Source organism: Lonchura striata, chromosome 4, assembly GCF_050655825.1.
Source record: "Lonchura striata isolate lonStrDom1 chromosome 4, ASM5065582v1, whole genome shotgun sequence".
In the NCBI taxonomy this organism is placed as follows: Eukaryota; Metazoa; Chordata; class Aves; order Passeriformes; family Estrildidae; genus Lonchura; species Lonchura striata.
The window spans coordinates 59,482,220-59,501,376 of NC_140706.1; the positions used below are offsets into that span (position 1 = coordinate 59,482,220).

A 19,157-nucleotide genomic window follows, 5' to 3' on the forward strand; every position below is an offset into this window, starting at 1 on the left:
TGGGTTGTAACAGGAGGCGTGGGCTCCTCAGATGTGTTTGGGATGCTCAGCTGAGTCAGAGCTCTGTTTTTGGTGCAGGTATCTTTGGGCAGAAGCTGGAAGACACTGTCCGGTACGAGAAGCGCTATGGGAACCGCCTGGCTCCCATGCTGGTGGAGCAGTGCGTGGACTTCATCCGACAGTGGGGGCTGAAGGAGGAAGGCCTTTTCCGACTGCCTGGGCAGGCTAATCTCGTCAAGGAGCTACAGGATGCATTTGACTGTGGAGAAAAGCCTTCTTTTGACAGGTAAAACCCTGCAGCTGTTCCAGCTGTTCCCCACTCCCTGCAGCTGAGGCGGGACACGGTGTGCTGACCCACAGTGCTGTAAAACACACGGCTGCAGCAGATAGAATGACATGTTTTTGTAGGTTTCTCTGTGTGTTTCCTATTACCGCTCTGCAATGTCTTCTTTTTTGTTCTGACTTTGATGTCTGATTTCAAAGCGTTTCTGGGGAATTTCCTTTAGTGGAAAGTTGGTTAGGAGAAGTATTGCTAATGTTTTGGTTTAATCAAAAATATCTGGATTGCCTTTATCTTAATATCATTTGAAATGCAGTGGTGATGCCGGCATTTAGTCAGTTCCACAAAGGAAGAATTTCTGTTATCACCAATCAGTGTGTTCTGTTATGTATAAAGCTGATTGAAAGGGAAGATACTTTCATGCATTTCTTTATAATTTTGGGCCTTTGGTCTTATAATGAAAGTCACTCTGACAATAAAAACAAACCTATGTGATCTTGAGGGTCCTGGTCTGATTTGTATTCCAGTATTTATGCAATTTTATGGAGTTAATGAGTGTTTCTGGGCCAAGGAAAACCTGGTCCTGTTCACATAGCTGGATGTGACTTTACACTCCTGTAAGTAATTGTAGTCTCCTGTGATTTTTGTACTGTCTTCCTGTAAGCATTGGCAGCAGTAGTCACATATCCAGCGTGCAGAGAAAGAGAACCAGTGCATTATGAGTGCCACATAGACTTCTTAACTCTGACCAGAATTGGTAGGATGGTCATGAAATTCCAATTGAAGAGACTGTTAAACAGTGGTTGTCCTCAGCATGTGCCCTGACATCCATATCACACTCCTACAATGGCACTGGCATGCTTCACTGCAATTGTGGGCCCAATGGGAATCAGGAGGAAGAGGCAGATTGCATTTATTATGTGAGACCTTTGTCTGATAGCAATCCAAGTAACAGGAAGGAAAGTGTAGCTTGATCTTTTAGTGCAGAAACACGCCATAATTCAAACCTGATTTCTGGAAATCATTTAGGTGCCTCCATTCCCTATTCCTGTGAAGTGAGCAGATTCATTAAGCTCGAAGGTTTGTGCATCAGATGCACAGAAGGCAGACACCTGTAATGCTCTTTCATCTCCAACAGTTTCCTCAGTCCTAACCCTCTCTTTAAGAAAAGTTAAGAATTTATAATGCTCTGGAAAAGTGACTTGTCTTCCTATGAGGTTTATTCATTTCTCGTTTGAAGGTGAGTTAGGACAATTGATGAGTAAATGGCTTTATGGAGCGAGAGGACTATGGAAAGTGACTGTGTTCGCAGATAAATGTTTATGGCACTCTCACTCACTGTTCAAATACCATGAAGCTTATTTCAAATGATGAAGAAGCATCTACTGGGTATGTTTATTTACTTGGACATTATGATAAATTACTGATAATGTCTGTCTCTACCAAAGGGTAGGCGAGTGGCAGAAACAAAAGGTTACTTTTTCTGTGCCTGTAAACCAAATAATTGTGGAGGAAATGCTTAAGAAAACAAGCCACTCTGAACTGTGGGAAGATGATGTACTGAACAACCCACTGAGAGGTACAGCTTGAAGGAAGTGCACAAATTCTAACTACTCCACACAAATGAGACCAGGGCTCAGTTGCACTAATTTTTTTTCAAGGTTATCTAGCAACATCTGTAGCACAGACTAATGAGCCCCATGAACAGGTATACTGGCTGAGCTTTAGCAGATGAAAAGGAGAAGAGATTTTACATGCTACTGCTGTGAAGGATGCACGTAATTTCTACTCTAACAATTACAAACAGCAGCAGGAGCTGCCTATAAATTGCTGGTCCTGCAGTTCTGCTTCTGAAGCTCAGAATTTATAGAACACTGACCTTGTATGTCCCCATGTCTTGCACAGGGGGCTTTTGCTGTTTACTTTTTCACATTTGAGTTTGGAGAGGTGTGATTCAGGTGTAGCAGTGGTCCAGAAGTCAAGCAGACTTAAACTCTGCTCTGATCTCTGTGTTGTTTTCATTGGGCATCTGATTTTTTCCTCCAACCCACTGTTCCATTTGTAAACTTTTGAGGTGAAGTTCATTTCACAGTAGTACCTGTGAGTAGAGTACCTGTGTGATGACCTTGGCTTGGGGTAACTTTTCATTGTGCTGAGCAGCAGCATGGGCTCTGGGTTTGATGCAGCCTGTTTGGTAAGCTGAGCTCTTGGAAAGTGGCCACAGTATGAAGAGTGCTGTAGAGAAAGAAAAAACCACATACATTAGGCATCCATGCTTACTTTTTCTTGTGAACCTCTAGATCCACTGTGTTTAATATGTAATTAATTGCATGTTATTATTTGCCAAAAGTCCCGTCATGCAAAATCTACACACGTTCTATTAATTTACATCCATATTAATAGAGATTTTTGCAGTTAGAGCAGAGCTGACATTTTTGTTCCTGGGGCATGGAACACAATGGAATACATGTCACACTTCCATAGCCGTGCTGGGTCACTGGCTCTGACAGGGAGAAAGACTGGCTGCTGTCATCAGTGCTGGAACTAACACAAAGAGCTGGTGTTTGAGGAGTTTGGCATTTTTCATACTCATATTTTTTCCATGTGCAAGTGCACATAAGTTAGACAAACATTTTGGAACACATGAGAAACATTGAAATATATGTGTAGGCTTTATTTTTGTGTGATAAATTGCTATTAAATAATTCTTCTTCTCTTAATGCCTCCATAGCCAAGTCAGTAAAATATGTAACATAGAAGTGAAGGAAAACCCAAAGGAAAGATCATACGCCCATGGTTAGTACTTCTTTAAAATGTCATCTGTGTTTTAACATGGTTTCACACCTTAAATCACCATCCAGGTGTTGGGAGGTGGAGTTCAGAGACACAGATCTGCTCTTTGCCCAGAGTTCAGCTTCTGTCCACAGTTCTGTGGAGCCCCTATCCTTCTTTGTCCCCTCCCTGTCTGCACCCCCCTGGCAGAGAAGACCACAGAGCAAGCAAAAGCAGAGTGAATAAAGCAAATTAGAAACAAAAAGGGGATTATCTTCACTCAAAAGAAAATGCAGCCCAATTTTGAAACATATAAAACATATCTGAGAAATGGTTGCTCTCATGTGAGTTAGGGGCTGGGTGTTCTAATACTGAAGTCAGTTATAAAAAAACAGTGGAAAAAACCTCCATTTAGTAGTTTTGATCTTGATCTTATGGTTGGAATAAGGTGTTGCTGAAGAATTGTGTATGAGAATGGAACAAGTGTTTAAAAATTTTCAATTTCACAAACTGAGAAAATCCTGTGTCTGACCTAAGACATCCAACACCTGAGGCCCCCTCTTAAAAAAAACTGGAAGACCATCATTTCTTGATGATCAATATTGGAAAGGTGAGGTGCAGCTGCTGCAGCTGAAAATTGCTGAGGCCTTTCGTCTGAAGAAAAACACGCCTCAGAACTGTGTGCGAGTTTAGAAACAAAAATCAATAAATACCTCATTCCTTCTAAATGTATCTGCACATATTGTGAAATTTGCTTTAAGGAACTAGCTGTGCAATTAGGCAATCACTCATGCTTGCTACTGTTTGAAATATCCTTGGTATTTCCAGTACAGCTGGAAATTGCCCCCTCCAGGGAATCTATTTTCTTTGCCCTTGGGGTATCTGCTTCTCTCTTCTTGTGTGGTTTATGTTTTACTTACAAAGTCCCTCATCTCCTTTACAACTCATACTTTTGTAATGACACAAAGTGAATTTGGACTATTTGTTCTGTGAAATTAGCACAGAGAACATGGCACTGCATAAGGAAAATTGCATAAGCATTTATTCTTCAGTTTTTACCTTGGAGGGGTAAAAATTGGATTTCTTTTTCTATATTGCCCCTTTTAATCTGCTGTTCGTCACAATTACTACCAGATGACATGTGAGATAAGTTTGCTCAGGGAGAAAAAATATTTGAAATGTCACTGAAACAAATATTAATAAAAAAATTAATATGATTGATGTGTGTGGCTTGGATTTTCATAACTATTACTAATGTACATAGTTTAGTGGTTCAGAGAGTTTAAAAGTTACACAGCTCACCCGCCAGCATTTGTGTGCACAAGAGAGAAGGAAAGCTCTTAAATGCATATTTAGTAAAATAAAATCCCTAACACATTCTCTTATGGGTATGAATTACTCTAAAGAAGGAACAAAATGTTGCAGCTCTGGTCACCATTGCAGTCAGCTGAGAAAAAGGTACCTAAGTTGGTGATAGCTGGCAAATGCTTATTCACTGGAGCCAAATAATCCAAAATGTAAGACTGCTATTTCGTATACATTTATTCCCTGGGATAGTTGAAGCAGAATAAGACAGTGACGAGGATGAGGTGAGAAGGAGCACATACACAATTCTTTTTCTCTTGCAAAGGAGGAGAAAATTTAATTTAAAAGAATGTTTTAAAATTTTGGTGAATGCTGGAAATGGGACATGTTTCATTTGGGCTGAGGTCTGCATTGGCACTGTGCAGATGGCAAGCAGAATACACTGGATGTAAAAATTGTTCAATGTTTTTCAGATCCAAGCCTGTACATAAGAATTTATTTAGGAGCAAATAGTTTCCCACAAAGAAGGGGCTTCATATGCCTTCCAACTGGCAAAGTGCAGTAATCTCTTAAACTCCACATTTTTATGTGAAATTAAGTCTTTACTCTAAAGCTTGTTCCTGCCAAACACAAATGGCCTTAGGCCTGTGAAAGTTCCTGTTTGTTTCTGCTGGTTCCAGACTTTCTTCCCTGATCTTCTCAATCTGCTCATCAGCTATGCCTCTGGACCCACTTCCATGTCCTTTCCAATTCCAGTCCTTACTCTAACCAGCTAGCAGAAATAATCTCTGCATATGGCACAACTTAAAGACCTAGTCTAGCAATTAAATACACATTAGGAGACATATCTAGTGTGATGCAAGGTCACTACATCAGTTTAATTGGTGTCCTGTTGTGTTTTTAGTTGGGTTGGCTGTCCTCAGAGTGTTTTTAGCTACTGGCAGTGAATGAACATTCGTAGTTACTTTGCATGAATTTCAGTTCCAGAAATGGTTGGTTTGTCAGCTCTGATTAAAACAAAAAAAAAAAAAAAAAAGAAAAGGCAGATACATATTTCATTTGCCAGTGACCAATGATTTCTTAGAGACCCATGGTCACCTTTAAGAAAGGATGACATTTTATTATTATGTGCAAGGTCTGAGAGAGTGGTTTTTTCAAGCATTCTTGTCCAGGTTACAACATTTGTGTCTTTCTCTTACAGTAAACAAGAACAGGAGGGTTATTTTGGGGGGGTTTCTGTGTTTTTACATATGCTTTCAATCCCTGAAAAATTTTGGAGAAACTTAACAGTTTTTAAGAACAATCTATCAAGAGAAAATAATTACCAGTTCATTCAGTGGAGCTGGTTGATCTTTTTCCTAGAGGAAACCCAGCTGTTTCTTAGACCTCTGCCCACCTTACCCGAAAGCACTTGTGTCTCTTTAAGGAGCTATATTTTTTGAAGTAATTTTTAACATCTTTCCCCAAAGAGTTTGTCTTTTTCCTTGTCCTAAATTGCTGTCTTCATTGCTGTTTTTAAAGCCTTTATAGACCTGCTGTTACAATTACTGCAGTTGGTACCTTACTTGGAAATAGAGTCTGCCAGTCTTCACTATTCCTTGTGGACTGTGGAAGGTAGCATGCTTTGTAAAAATGCTGAGCACTAGGACAAAGGAGCAGGATAGGTTTGGTTTATTTCTCTGTCTAAACCAAAAAAACAAGAATAGAAATCAGTTGTTAACTTATACTTCTGCATATGTTTCACATGGTGTAGGCAAAATTTAATCTAGTACTTAAATGAGGCACAGGACTGCTTGTACTAGATCTCTACATTATGTTGGAAAATTACATAGAGTAATGCTTTGAAGATACCCACATAGGGGAAGAAAAATGATATAGCACTTTAAGTTAACCTGACCTTTGAATTTCTGGACCAAAGTCTGTCTTCCAAAATCAGTCAAACTGGTACACAAACTGTAATGTTCTCTTTTGTTTTATTACCAGGACTCCTAAATTGAATTATAGCCTCACAGCTTATTGTTCCCTACTGTTTGTTCTTCATGCAAACTGTTTATGTGCCAGCATGATCTAGAGCTATTTTTGGCGCGGCTTTAATCTTTTTGTAATGTGACCGTGCCTTGTTAATACTTCCTCTTGGAGAGTTTATGAGGGGCTTGCTGGCTTTATGCTCTGAAGCGCTGACTCCAGCTCTCTGAGCAGTCTGCTGGCCTGGGTGCGAGGGTTATGCCTGCGTTTCTGGTGACCTGCTGGGCTTCAGGCATATTGTTTATGGTAGAGAGAGTGGAAAACTCCAGGGAGTGTAATCAGACTGACAGCCACTTCCACGGTGTCTGTGGTATCACAAAGGAAAACGCTGTCAAAACAGCAACGCCGTGAGAGATCTTAATGACAAAGTTCAGATGAATGGGGCTTTGAATATGATGACTAAGGAGAGGCTGGGACACATTTGCATTTGTCATGCCTGTGCATGAACAGTGCTGAAGTGGGGGCATGCTCCTTTGGAAATGACACCATGAATGCAGTATTAATATTTTGGTGAGATAAGTCATCTTATTAATACCTCCCACCACAACATGCCAAAATAGCTGTTCCTCAGCTTGCTGATGTTTTTTCTGTTACATTACATTCCTCACTTTGTGCTTACTCATTCCCATTTTCAAGCATGTAATTGTGCACTTGGAGAAAGTCTGCCTCAGTTAATGAGAGTTGTTCCAATTTAGATAACAGAGGATTTTCTGCCAGAATTGACATCCTGTGTTTTAATAAAAATTAATGAATACTTCTAATCGTGTTAATAATGAACGTGTAATCATGAAACACTTTGATATTACACAGTCAGATAGCAAAAGAAATATGATGATAGGTATAATCATTAAATTTCTGTAGCTGTAATGATTCTGGAATGTAGGCAAGGATAGGGCTCAAAGGGGAAATTCTGCCCTGTCTTAAGATGATCAGTTGTAACTGAAAAAAGTCCATGAGGAAAAGGTCCTCCATAGGCCTGCAAAGATCCATGTTTTGAAAACTACACTAATTATCCTCAAGGCTGAAATCTAAGTTCTGTTGTTTGACTTAGACTGTCAATAGAACACTGTAGACTAAAAAGGGAAATAAATGCTCCCAGTCCTCCAGTGCAGCACTTCTCTGAAACCTACAGCTGTGCTCTGTGGCTGAAAAGTGCTTCTTGGTATTTGTGGACTAAAATACCCAAAACACAGATGCATTAGGACTGGAGTCTACCATTTTAAAATTTTACCCTGTAATTTAAAGCAAAAGGTCAAAAAAATAATACTACCTTGAAAGGTCTAAACAAGTCTCAGATTTTGAGAGACAGTTAAATTATTTATAAAAGTATTGACATTTTTATACCCACAGTTGCACTCAAGAAAGTTGCTAGCTTTTGTCTAAATGTTGATAAAGCAAAATTTTAAAATCCAGTTCTTAAAGAGCTTGGCAAGTAGTATGTCTGTGTATGCTGGCTGTATTTATTTTGTTTTGCTGCCCAAATCTGTATCATGATTTCTGTACAGAGAGATTTAATTTTAAGAAGTGGTCCAGTACAGTTAAGGGGAAAAAATAACAAATGTTCCAAAATCTTCCTTTGCGACCCCACCATCTCGTGGCAGTCTGTGGTATTGCCATAGAAAATAATTATAGAAAAATTAGTTCAAAATATTGTATATGGTCTCTCTGTCTTGCTGATTGTGACCTGGGTTTCTAATCCCATTTTATAAAACACCTTTCTGTATACTTTTAAATACTTAATGTGCTTCAGGAAGTTAATTTGAGAGCAACACTTCCCAGTTTCCCTCCTCCTCAGCATCCCGCCTCTGTTTCTCTCTCAGTTCTTCCATGGTAGACCCACAATTTTTGGCACTCAGTTTACCTCTCGCAGTGATAACCTAACAGCATTTCACACCGAAAAAAGGAAGTTTAGAAATGGCATTAATTTTCAAGGCTTCTGTCCCCTTCTTCATCCTTTTTTATCCTTCAGCTGCTGTGCTGTCTAGGAACGAGTATTCCACAGCAAGGACTGATGTAAAATTATTCTAACATGCTACATGAAGCATGATCCTGGCAGCATAAAGAAGGGAAGATGTTACTGCATAATCCCAATCCCTTTACTGAGAGACCTGTGTGCCAACGTCTAATAGTTCTTCAATAATTTCCCTCACTTAACCGGTTTGATTCTTGTATTTTGGAAAGACCTCTCCAGTTTTATGCAAATAGACTCTGTACAGATGTGGTTAAGTCCTTCAGCAAGGTGTGAGGAGTTTCCTTGTTTAAATAAAAAAATCCGTAATAATAAAATCTTCAGAAAGACGATCAATGCCGAGCTGAGATTAGGTAGAGCAGAAAGGATAGAGGCCAAACCTGAGCTAGCATTTGAAATCTATTTTAAGAGCACAATCATACCTAGTTTCATGCTAGTAGTTCCCCACATTTGTTACATATATTTCCAGAATGTGGGGGGCAGGGGTAGGTAAACAATGTTTTTAATTCAAGGCACTCTAAAACACAAGTGCCTACTCACTCTTTACGACAGAAGGTTGCAGTCAAAATTTAGAATTTGAACTTTATTTTAAAATGTGGGTTTGCATTAGTGTTTCTCTAGAAACTCTAGAAACTACTATTTTTCTGGTTTCTCTAGAAACTCTATCATCTCTCTTCTTCTGACATACCATACCACATTACTCTAAGGCTGTTCCCACCATTCTTGTTAAGATTTAACTTTGTAAAAGCCATTACTGTTTCAACAGATCATTCCAAAATAATGATTAACATACCTCTAGCAAAGCTTAAATGTGTCAAATACCAATGGCTCCCTTTGAGACATTGTGAGTTTGAAAAAATACTCCATGTGTGAAGTCTTCAAAGAAAAAAAAATACATAATAATGCACATTGTAGGCATGTGTGTGCATTTCCTGTGTCTTATTAATGAAATGAGCAAAATTTAGTGATTTTTCTGTGATTTTTCAGAAATCAGAGGGAAAGATAGCAGCTTGCAGTACAGTTCTTTATCTGAGCCAGGGAAAGCATGTGGACCATTCCAGTCAGGATTTGAATAAATGCCTGAATAGCTAAACCCAGGGATGGAACCAGACATAATGCAAGAGAGATTTCTTCATGCTGACTTGTGCCTTACATCTAATTTATACTTAGTTATTTTTAGGTAAGTACTCCTAAGTTAACAAGAGTGTAATTTACACACCACAGAAACATTGGAACAAGTGTGATTGCAGTGTTTGAACTTGTGATTGTGACCCTTCTCCCTGTGTTACTTCTGGTGTGCCTGATAAACAACTGAGGCTCCTACTAGCTGTATCCAGAAGTCCCTTAAATTTCTGCAAATGCAGTTATGGGAAGCACATATGGGAAGACCTTTGACTGTTGGCCCTGTGATGTTACCTGTTCTACAAGCATTCAGACATTTTATGTTTGGTTCCTCATCTTATTTGGTACAGGATAGAGCTAAAACTCACTTCCCAGGGAGGGATTTGTGGTTCTCAGTGTTAAGTATATCCAGGTTTTCAGTGTAAGAGTACAGCTAAAAGGCACAGTAGTTATTTAGTGGGATCCCATAGGAAAAATGCATGTCAGGGAAAGAGCTGTAATTCCAGTAGGTAGATTTCAACTAAATACCTGTGGTATATATACTTTCCTTTAAAACCTGCTTCTTGAATACTGGTAACAAAGGATGTGGTGATAAAATGGAATTGAGACACACTAGGCATGTTATGGGAGCTGGGGCCATTTCTAGTTGGAGAAAAATTCCCAGTGTGTAAACGCCTTGTTTCTAGCTCAGGTGAAAATGAAAAGTGTCATTTAGGATGAATTTTGCATGTCTGAAGGGAGATGCTTGTCAACAAGAGGCAGGATCTATCTCCTTCATACCTATCTGTGCAAACAGGGCCTTCTGTGTAATTATTTATGGTAATAAATCACTAGAGTTGACAGACATATGCCTATGGGTATCTGAGTTCTTTACAGGAAAAAAAAATCCAACAAAAAATAGATTACAGGTAGGGTTTGTAATTGTATATATTGCTGATGAGTAAAATGTGGGGTTGCAGTGGAAAAGTGGCAGGTTTTAGCTTGTCAGTCTCACAGTATCATCCTCATTCACATTAATGACTTCTTGTATTCCACCCCAACAGCAACACAGATGTGCACACCGTGGCTTCACTGCTCAAGCTGTACCTGAGGGAGCTCCCAGAACCAGTTGTACCATATGCAAAATATGAAGATTTTCTTTCCTGTGCCAAAATGCTCAGCAAGGAGGAGGAAACGGTGAGTTGGTAACTCAAGTAAGGTGAAATAAAAGGCTGCTCCAGTTTTCAGGAGGAGAGAAGCTGGCAGTTGTCCTAATTTAAATGAGCATCTATTAATTGAAGCAGGTCTTGTATGAAAATTGTTGCCACCTGGGTCTAAATAAAAGTGTGTAGCATAACCTTAGCTGTATTTATTGCATGTCACTGAATTCAGTTAAGTAAACATGATTGTAGTCAATAGCTTCCATTTTGCATGGAAGAGATGTATATTTTCATGGATTAGACTCTGAACTGTAAGAGGAAGGGTCTTGATGGTTGCTGTTAAACTCCTGCTGTTAAATCAGGAGATATTTATTAGTAATAATCTAACATGGACCAGAACTGGGTAAAATAACAAAGCAGTTTCTTGTACAAAATGCCAGCTAGCTCAAACCAGAACTGCTCCTGGAAGGCTTAGCCTTGTTATCAGCAGGAAGAATGGAGCTGCTGGTCAAAAAAAGAAAGAATGAAAGAAAGAGAAAAGATGTGATGAAACCAAGATATTTATTTTCTTGATTTTTTTTTCCTGTGCTAATCCATGTTAGCCTAATCCAAAAGGGGTTCTACAAGGTGTTTGTTCCTTATCACAACCTGTATTTAATGCTGCAGTTTCAGTGGTATCTGTTGTCTTGTAATTGTAATTGCTGACCTTTTTTATTTCTTAATCTCTGATAAAATATTAAAAAACTGTGCCTACTCACTTTTTATTTTTCCTTAAATCTCTTAAAGGGCCTGAAAGAACTGGTGAAGCAAGTGAAGAGCCTGCCAGCTGTCAATTACAATCTGCTGAAATACATCTGTAGGTAAGTGTTCTTGCAAGAATATTACAATGGTATTTATAAGTGTGAGCTGACAGACAGACCTGTCTGTCTGTGTGCCCTGAAGGAAAAACATTACTCACACTTGGAGGACTGGAGAACTCAAGGGAAGGTACTAAACTGGTAGGTTTACTGCATGACTAATTAGTAATTTGCTCTGTCATGATTCTGACTTTTCTTTCATAAGTAGGCACAGAGTGCAAGAAAGTAGAAGTGAATATATTCTATCCTCTTGACAGGACCTTGTTTTTCCCATTTCTAACTGTAATTATTGGCTTTGTTTGCATTTGGAATGCAATACTTAAACTATGTTACGAAACAATCACATTATTTGACTTTTTTTTTCTAATTTTCCTCCTTACATGTTCCTTAAGGACCTCTTTCTTCCCCACAGATTCCTTGATGAAGTCCAGTCGTATTCAGGTGTAAACAAAATGAGTGTGCAAAACCTGGCTACAGTTTTTGGCCCAAACATCCTGCGCCCCAAAGTGGAAGATCCTCTGACTATCATGGAGGGTGAGCTTATGTACATAACTTGTAAGAGAAAAGAAGAAATATCTTTAGGTTTATTACCAGCACATACCTGTCTGTGCAGTAAGTTCTATATATCTGTTATATAGAGACAGAAATTTTCAACCTGAATGAGCTTTTGGATTAAATCTTGCAGGCTAGTGTGAAAGCTACTGAAACATGCAGCATTGCAAACAGACTTTGCATGAGATTGTTCTGCCTTGGCAGCTTCACTAAACATGGACTTTCTCTCTCAAAACATCCTGCAAGCATGGCATGTTCTTACTCAGCACGTGCAGTTGGAGTGCAGTTAATATTTCACCTGTGGATCTCGAGGACAAGGAAGAGCTCAGGTTCACACTGCAGTGACCCATGTAGAACCCCCACAAGGCAGTGGTGTACTACATGCCTTCCTGAACAACAGGAATCAGTTTACCAGCTGCATGCTCTCAGTTACAGACATGTTCAGCTGTAGCATTTTGCTGTGATTAAGACAAAAATATGAACGTGACAATGTCCTCCTGTAACTGACTTCCTTCTAGTCTTAGTCTTTGTGACTTTAACTCTGCATGAAGTACACGATGACTTTTCTGCCATCAAACATGTTTTGTTTAATGTAGAGGGATTACTGAGCTTTCTTGAAAATTGGGGCTGTACATAGACTGAGCACTGAAAATTCAAAAAAATGCAGTTTTCACAGATTATTTCATAGCATTTGAAATTATTCTTTCCCTGTGAGTATGATGCTTTTTCTCTTCCCAGATACAATTCCCCCTAGAATTTATTCATTCACTTGTTTTTCTGAAGCCTTATTTTTTCTCCTCCTTCTTTTTAATTCTTACGACAATGACCATGTTGTTGTGAACAGAAACATGGCATTTCCAAATCGTGTATGAAATCTGTGAATACTGTCTGGAGCAACTCTCCACCCTGCTTATCAACAGCCCTTAGAATTAAAATTATGGTGCCTGTTGCAGGAAATGGGACAGATACTACATTCTCTGTAGGAAAACACATAACACTTTTTTAACTATTGAGAAACAGGTTTGATTAAACAGATTCATGACCTCTTCTAAACATTACTATAAGATTTGACTCAAGACAGTGCTGATTTGCAATTGGGCTACACATATTTAAATGTATAAGGACTTCAAACAAAGACTACACATTGATTGGTGCTCATGGCTAGCTTTGTCATTTCTCTTTGCCTTTTGGAAGATACAGAATGCTTTTCTTACACAATCATTCAAAATAAAACATGTAGCTCTGGGGAACCATGTCTTTATGATGGAGATGAGGAGTTGATTTTGTTTGATTCAGCAGAGATTTCCTTTAGAATTCCATCCATGGGGAAATTTTTTCCTGTCAAATGCAGTCATAAAAGTTGCCTAAGGACAAAGCAATGTTTGTAGTAAAGTTCTGCACACAACAGGTAATGTTCTCAGAAGGAATGCAGCTAAGGGTGCCAGGGGATTAGCTAAGTGAATTTTCCTACTGCCTAGTTCTAAAGTATCATTTTGCCTCAGCAGACAAGCAAGTGAGAACACCTAAAAAAGTTACTGAGTACCCACGTTGAATTGACTCTTCATACTTGTATTTTAAAAGGCTGGGATATAAAATCCAGAGTATTACAAAGGAGCTGATGTGAAATGATTTTGCTCAGTGGGCATTTATTGATTAGAAGAGCACAGCATGCCTCTCAAAACTTCTTAGCAGTTTAAAAATGAGGTGGTTATTATAACTACTTTGACCTTGTTCCTGAAATATTCTTAATGACCTTAATGAGGGTCTGCTTAGCAAAATAGAGTTGCACATCTTTATCATGCCAAGTCTGGTTCTAAATGCTAGTGTGTAAAATTACAGTGCAGTCAAGTGGTGTGCACACCAGGGGGCTGATCTTTCCGAGGAAAGGTAGCCATTTGTTACAGGAAGCAGCAAGCTGTGGTCCTGCATTACTTCCATAATGAGCTATAATGTGGCATAGTTCTCTGGCTGCATATAGCCTCACCATGGAGTGGTTAAATGCATTCACATTAAATTAATTCTGTCTTATTATTGCACTGTTTTGCTTCAGAGGACTAAAATGTCTGTTCCAGCAGGGCAAATCCCTTGCCTGCCCATTTGCTGTTAAACTATCAAACACAAGAGCTGTGCCAGAACGAGACTTTGGTTTTAGAACGTTCGCCACATTGAGTGGAAAGCCATCATATAGTATGATGTTACCATGTTCTGCTCATTATCTCCTCCTGTGGTCTTCATGGGATGCAGTTACTGTCATGGTAACAGCTTCTTTGCAAATATTCCCATTGTTTTTAGGGGGTCTGTGAGGCTTTGCTGTCTTGGTGTGATGGAAGGAAGAGATCATGCTGATGTGTCCCTGTAGCCAAGAGACACTTCAGCCTTGTTAAACGTTCAGGCTGTTGCACAGATGGCTGCATTGTGTCAATGTTTGTATAAGCTGAATGTTTGCTAAGTATTTCTGGGAGATAAAATGTATTTATGCCTTAAATAAAACAGGCCATTCACTACCATGTGCTTGATGTCCCCTTTCAGGTACAGTAGTAGTCCAGCAGCTCATGTCAGTGATGATTAGCAAACATGAAGAGCTGTTTCCCAAGGATATAGACCCACAGATGGGACCTGAGGTGTGCAACAACAACAATGAAATTCCAAAGAAAACCACTGCAGGGCAGCTACAGAACAAAGAGAACAACAATACCAAGGAGACAGCAGTGAGGCGCTGCTCTTGGGACACACCTGAGTCTCCCCAAAGGGGAAGCATGGACTGTGAGTCTCCGACTGCTCTGCCAGGCAGCAAGACAAACAGCCCCAGGAACAGCATCCAGAAACCAGATGTCACCAGGAGCCCACCACTCATGGTGAAAAAAAATCCTGCTTTTAATAAAGGTAGCGGCATAGTCACCAACGGGTCCTTCAGCAGCTCTGTGGAGGGCCCAGAGAAGAGCCAGGCTGTACCAAACTGCTCCCTGCAAGCCAGGAGAACGTCATCCCTGAAAGGGCCGGTGACCAAGATGGGGACACACAGTGTGCCGAACGGAGGGGTGCGGATGGGCGTGTCCAGCACCGACGGGCACACCAACACCCTCGGCAACCGCAGCCCGGGCTGGGCGCCCAATGGCCACGTCACTCTGAGGGACAACAAGCAGAGGGAGCCCTCGGTGGGTGAGTCAGGCCAGCACAACAGGCTTTCCACCTACGACAACGTCCACCAGCAGTTCTCTATGGTGAACTCTGATGACAAACAGAGCGTGGACAGTGCCACCTGGTCCACATCCTCATGTGAAATATCCCTCCCGGAGCACTCCAACTCCTGTCGCTCATCCACCACCACCTGCCCTGAGCAGGACTTTTATGTGGGCAACTTTGAAGACTCTGTGCTGGATGGGCCACCACACGAAGACCTCTCTAACCCAGGTGACTATGAGAACAAAAGTGACAGGCGGAGTGTGGGGGGCCATAGCAGTCGAGCCACCAGCAGCAGCGATAACAGTGAAACGTTTGTGCCCAACAGTACCAACAACCACAGTGCTTTGCACAGCCTGGTGTCCAGCTTGAAGCAAGAAATGGCCAAGCAAAAACTAGAATATGAGACAAGGATAAAAAGGTAAGATGGTTCGGTGCTCTATCATATGACTGCTTTTTGCAGAGTAAATCCAAGGTCTTCCTCTTGTGACTTGCACTAGCTGCAATCACTGCTGTGTTACTCACTAGGTGCTTGCCAATGGGTTTGTCATCTTTTAGTGTTGATGCTACTTCAATGATACTGTCGTCCACAGGAGTGTTTTTCAGAGCAGTTGTTTGCCATGGTTGTGACATATTGTTCTATTGGTGTCAAAAGTAAAGCCAGGATCTTGTGAGTGTCTATGTAAAATCTAACTAACAAAATCAGTAGTCTCTCACAGTGCTTCCATTAGCTTATGCCCGTTCTCGAGAGAAAGGCGACTAAGTGTCACCTTTCAGAGAAGGCAATGTTGTGGCATATTCCACTTGTAGTTTTTGGGACTGGGGAGACTGCTAGACTCCTTTGCAGTCCTCATTCCTCTTGAGAAAGTGCAGCATCTGGGACTTACCTCTGCTCGTCATCGTGTCTTTGCTCTGCTGCTGAGCCTTTCCTTCAAAGCTCAGACCTGTTAAAAGAGGGCAAGGGAGGGATGTGTCTTTGTCTGCAGATGGTGCAGACTCTGCTTTTACAGAGCAAGGTTGCTGGGGTGGGTGGTTGTAACAACAGTGAATAACCTCAGAGTGTGGACTTAGCATTAAATAATGCACTCAGCAGTGCAGAGCTGAATGTGCTCTCTTTGTTATAAAGGTTCTTCAGTCAAACTGTTTGGGACTTTTTGTTCTCACCTCTGTTACACAGCAGCTCTATGCACTGGTACCTCTGGCACTGCAAGTCATAGATCACAGCGTGAGAGCTGCTGGCCGCAGCAGCTGCCAGTCAAAGTGCAGCACGCAAGCGTTGCAGTCTTTCACCTGCATCACTATTTCCAGCATAGTGTGCAGTGCAGTAATGCACTTCATGTACAGTTCAGTATGTGTGCTGACTATGTTCAGTGCCACTAACATCACAGGTGGGTTTGGGTTGGAATGGACCTTAAACATCATCCAGTTGCAACCCCCTGCCATGGGCAAAGACACCTCCCACTAGACCAGATTGCTCAGAGGCCCATCCAGCCTGGCTTTGAGCATTGCCAGGGATGGGGCATCCACAGCCTATCTGGGCAAGCTGTGCCAGTGCCTCAGCACCATCACAGTAAAGAATTTCTTCCAAACATCTGATCTAAACCTACTCTCTTCCAGTCTGAAGCCATTCCCTGTTGTCCTATCACAACACTTCCTGATGAAGGGTCCCTCTGGCTTCCTTGTAGGCCACCTTCAGATAGTGGAAGGCTACAATGAGATCGCTATGCAGCCTTCCCTTCACCAGGCTGAACAGCCCAAACTTTCTCAGCCTGTCTTTGTAGGGGAGGTGCTCCAGTCCTCTTTCAACTCCATGGTCCTCCTGTGGACTTGATCCAACAGGTCCATGTCCTTCTTACGCTGAGGGCACCAGAGCTGGACACAGTATTCCTGGTGAGGTCTCACTAGAGCAGAGCAGAGGTGCAGAATCCCCTCCCTCACCCTGCTGCCCACACTTTGGATGCAGCACAGGATACAACTACCTTTCTGGCCTGTGTGCATACATCGCCAACTCATGTTGGATTATTCATCAATCATTACTCCCAGGTCCTCCTCAGCAGGGCTGCTCTCAGTCTCTTCTCTGCCCAGGCTGTAGGTGTGGCTGGGGTTGCCATAACAAAGGTGTAGGACCTCACTTTACTGAACTTCATGACAGCCATATTTACAGATACATGTAGGTCCATATTGGCAAATAGATACAGCAGGCAGGTCAGCTGGAGAAAGGAGATCAGCAGTGAAGCAAAGGCATTTAGGGCACTATTCTGACCTTGTAGTAACACTGCTGCAACTAGCAGCAGCTGGGTGTCAACACTTCAGGAAGTGAAGGGAATAGCTAGCCTACTCCTGGAGAATTAGATGGAGCTGTTTGCTTCTGTGCCTTTTGCTGTTCAAAGGTGTTTTCTAAATGAGCTACCAAAGAGACAAAGGTATTTTTTTAACAAACTGCCAAAGAGAACCATTCTCCCTGTGAGAACAGTTCATGGATGAAGCCATGGTTTGTAGATACGCTCATCGGAAGTTCAGTCTAAACCTTAGAAATGAAAGGACGTGTATGAATTTCTTGGTGGTGTGTATTTCTGATGGAGTGAGTGAGGAGTGCTGCTCAGGAGCTGTCTGCTTTTATTTCCTTCATGCAGCCTGGAGCAGAAAAATCTCACCCTGGAGACAGAAATGATGGCCTTGCATGAAGAGCTGGATCAAGAGCGGAAGAAGTTCACAATGGTAGAAATCAAAATGCGTAACGCAGAGCGGGCAAAGGAGGATGCAGAGAAGAGGAATGATATGCTGCAGAAGGAAATGGAGCAGTTTTTCTCTACTTTTGGGGAACTGACAGTGGAGTCTCGCAGACCAGAAAGAGGCAACACCATCTGGATCCAGTGAGCTGTGGAAGCATAGGCTGTGGGACTTGAGGAAGGGCTTGGGGGTATTATACTGTGTCAGGTGGCTGGTCACCTGTCTGAGGCTAGTACTCAACAAAATGTTACAAACTCTTGAAGGAAGAAATCATACATACATTAAGCACTCATATCTACAGTGTGTACTTACCAAGTTATACTCTTTGAATGCTTCATGAGACTACTGTCAAGTGTTACAACTGGATATGTGTATATAAATTTAAAAACCACCTTAGAGCAAGAGATGTATCTGAAGAAATATTTTAATGCAAGTCTTGTATTTAAACTGGTAAATTGAGATGTTGTTGCAATCAAGCTTTATATAAAGGCTTTTCTCCCTTGCACTTAACATAATAAGCTATTTTTGGCATTGTGTTACCATCAGCTTATTTTGTATATCAAATGTTTTTTCTTTTGTTTTTGTTTTGTTACCCCTTTTGCTGGGGAATGAAGATAAACGTATACGTTAAGGTAAATGTGTGGATGGTTAGCCCTGATTTGCGTCGCTTCCAAACAGAGGCAGGATTGAGAAACTGAAGTGTGCCATGGGCAAAATAAAGCAATACTGCTTTCACAGAATTGATGGCCAGGGGACAAAGTTCCAGGGCACCCCTATTGTTAAATAACATGGGAGGATATGAAGTCAGCCTAGACTGGGGACAGTGACAGAGGGGTAAACAACTGCTTGTTTGGGAGCAAATGTGGGTGACAGAGTAAGAGGAGAAAGGGGGACTTAAGGAGAAGTTAATCACATGACCAGAGTTTTTGGTGTACCCTGAAGAAGCCCTAAGAAGCCCTGTGTCTGATCACTGCAGTTCAGAGCAGGGATACAAACCAGTTGTTCAGACCATATTTGCCTCTGACTTGCCCCTGCCCTCTGGGTGAAGTTAAGTCCTTCTTGTAGTGCCAGTGAAGGGACACACAGGGAGGTTTAACTGGGGATTCTGGTAACCTTATTGAGTGATGGGTATCAAAAAAATAACAAAAAAAAATGTCCATGGTAGAAGTTACTGGGGCAGCTGGCAACAAACAGTAAATAAGGAAGAAAACACACCAGCAAATTCA

General features: G+C 41.2%; 1 protein-coding gene across 12 annotated transcripts in view; it reads left to right on the forward strand.

Annotated features, from left to right (window-relative positions):
• ARHGAP24 (Rho GTPase activating protein 24) overlaps window positions 1-18,568 on the forward strand; it is a 197,785-nt gene extending 179,217 nt beyond the window's left edge. For all 12 annotated transcript variants that reach the window (XM_085578196.1, XM_085578194.1, XM_021549220.4 and 9 more), the window contains 6 exons: window positions 79-286; window positions 10,517-10,649; window positions 11,399-11,472; window positions 11,882-12,003; window positions 14,551-15,622; window positions 17,835-18,568. In XM_085578196.1, the coding sequence (XP_085434322.1) occupies window positions 79-286; window positions 10,517-10,649; window positions 11,399-11,472; window positions 11,882-12,003; window positions 14,551-15,622; window positions 17,835-18,078 (1,853 nt within the window). In that variant the 3' untranslated portion in view covers window positions 18,079-18,568. The remainder of the gene's footprint in view (window positions 1-78; window positions 287-10,516; window positions 10,650-11,398; window positions 11,473-11,881; window positions 12,004-14,550; window positions 15,623-17,834) is intronic.
• Window positions 18,569-19,157: the final 589 nt, after the last annotated feature.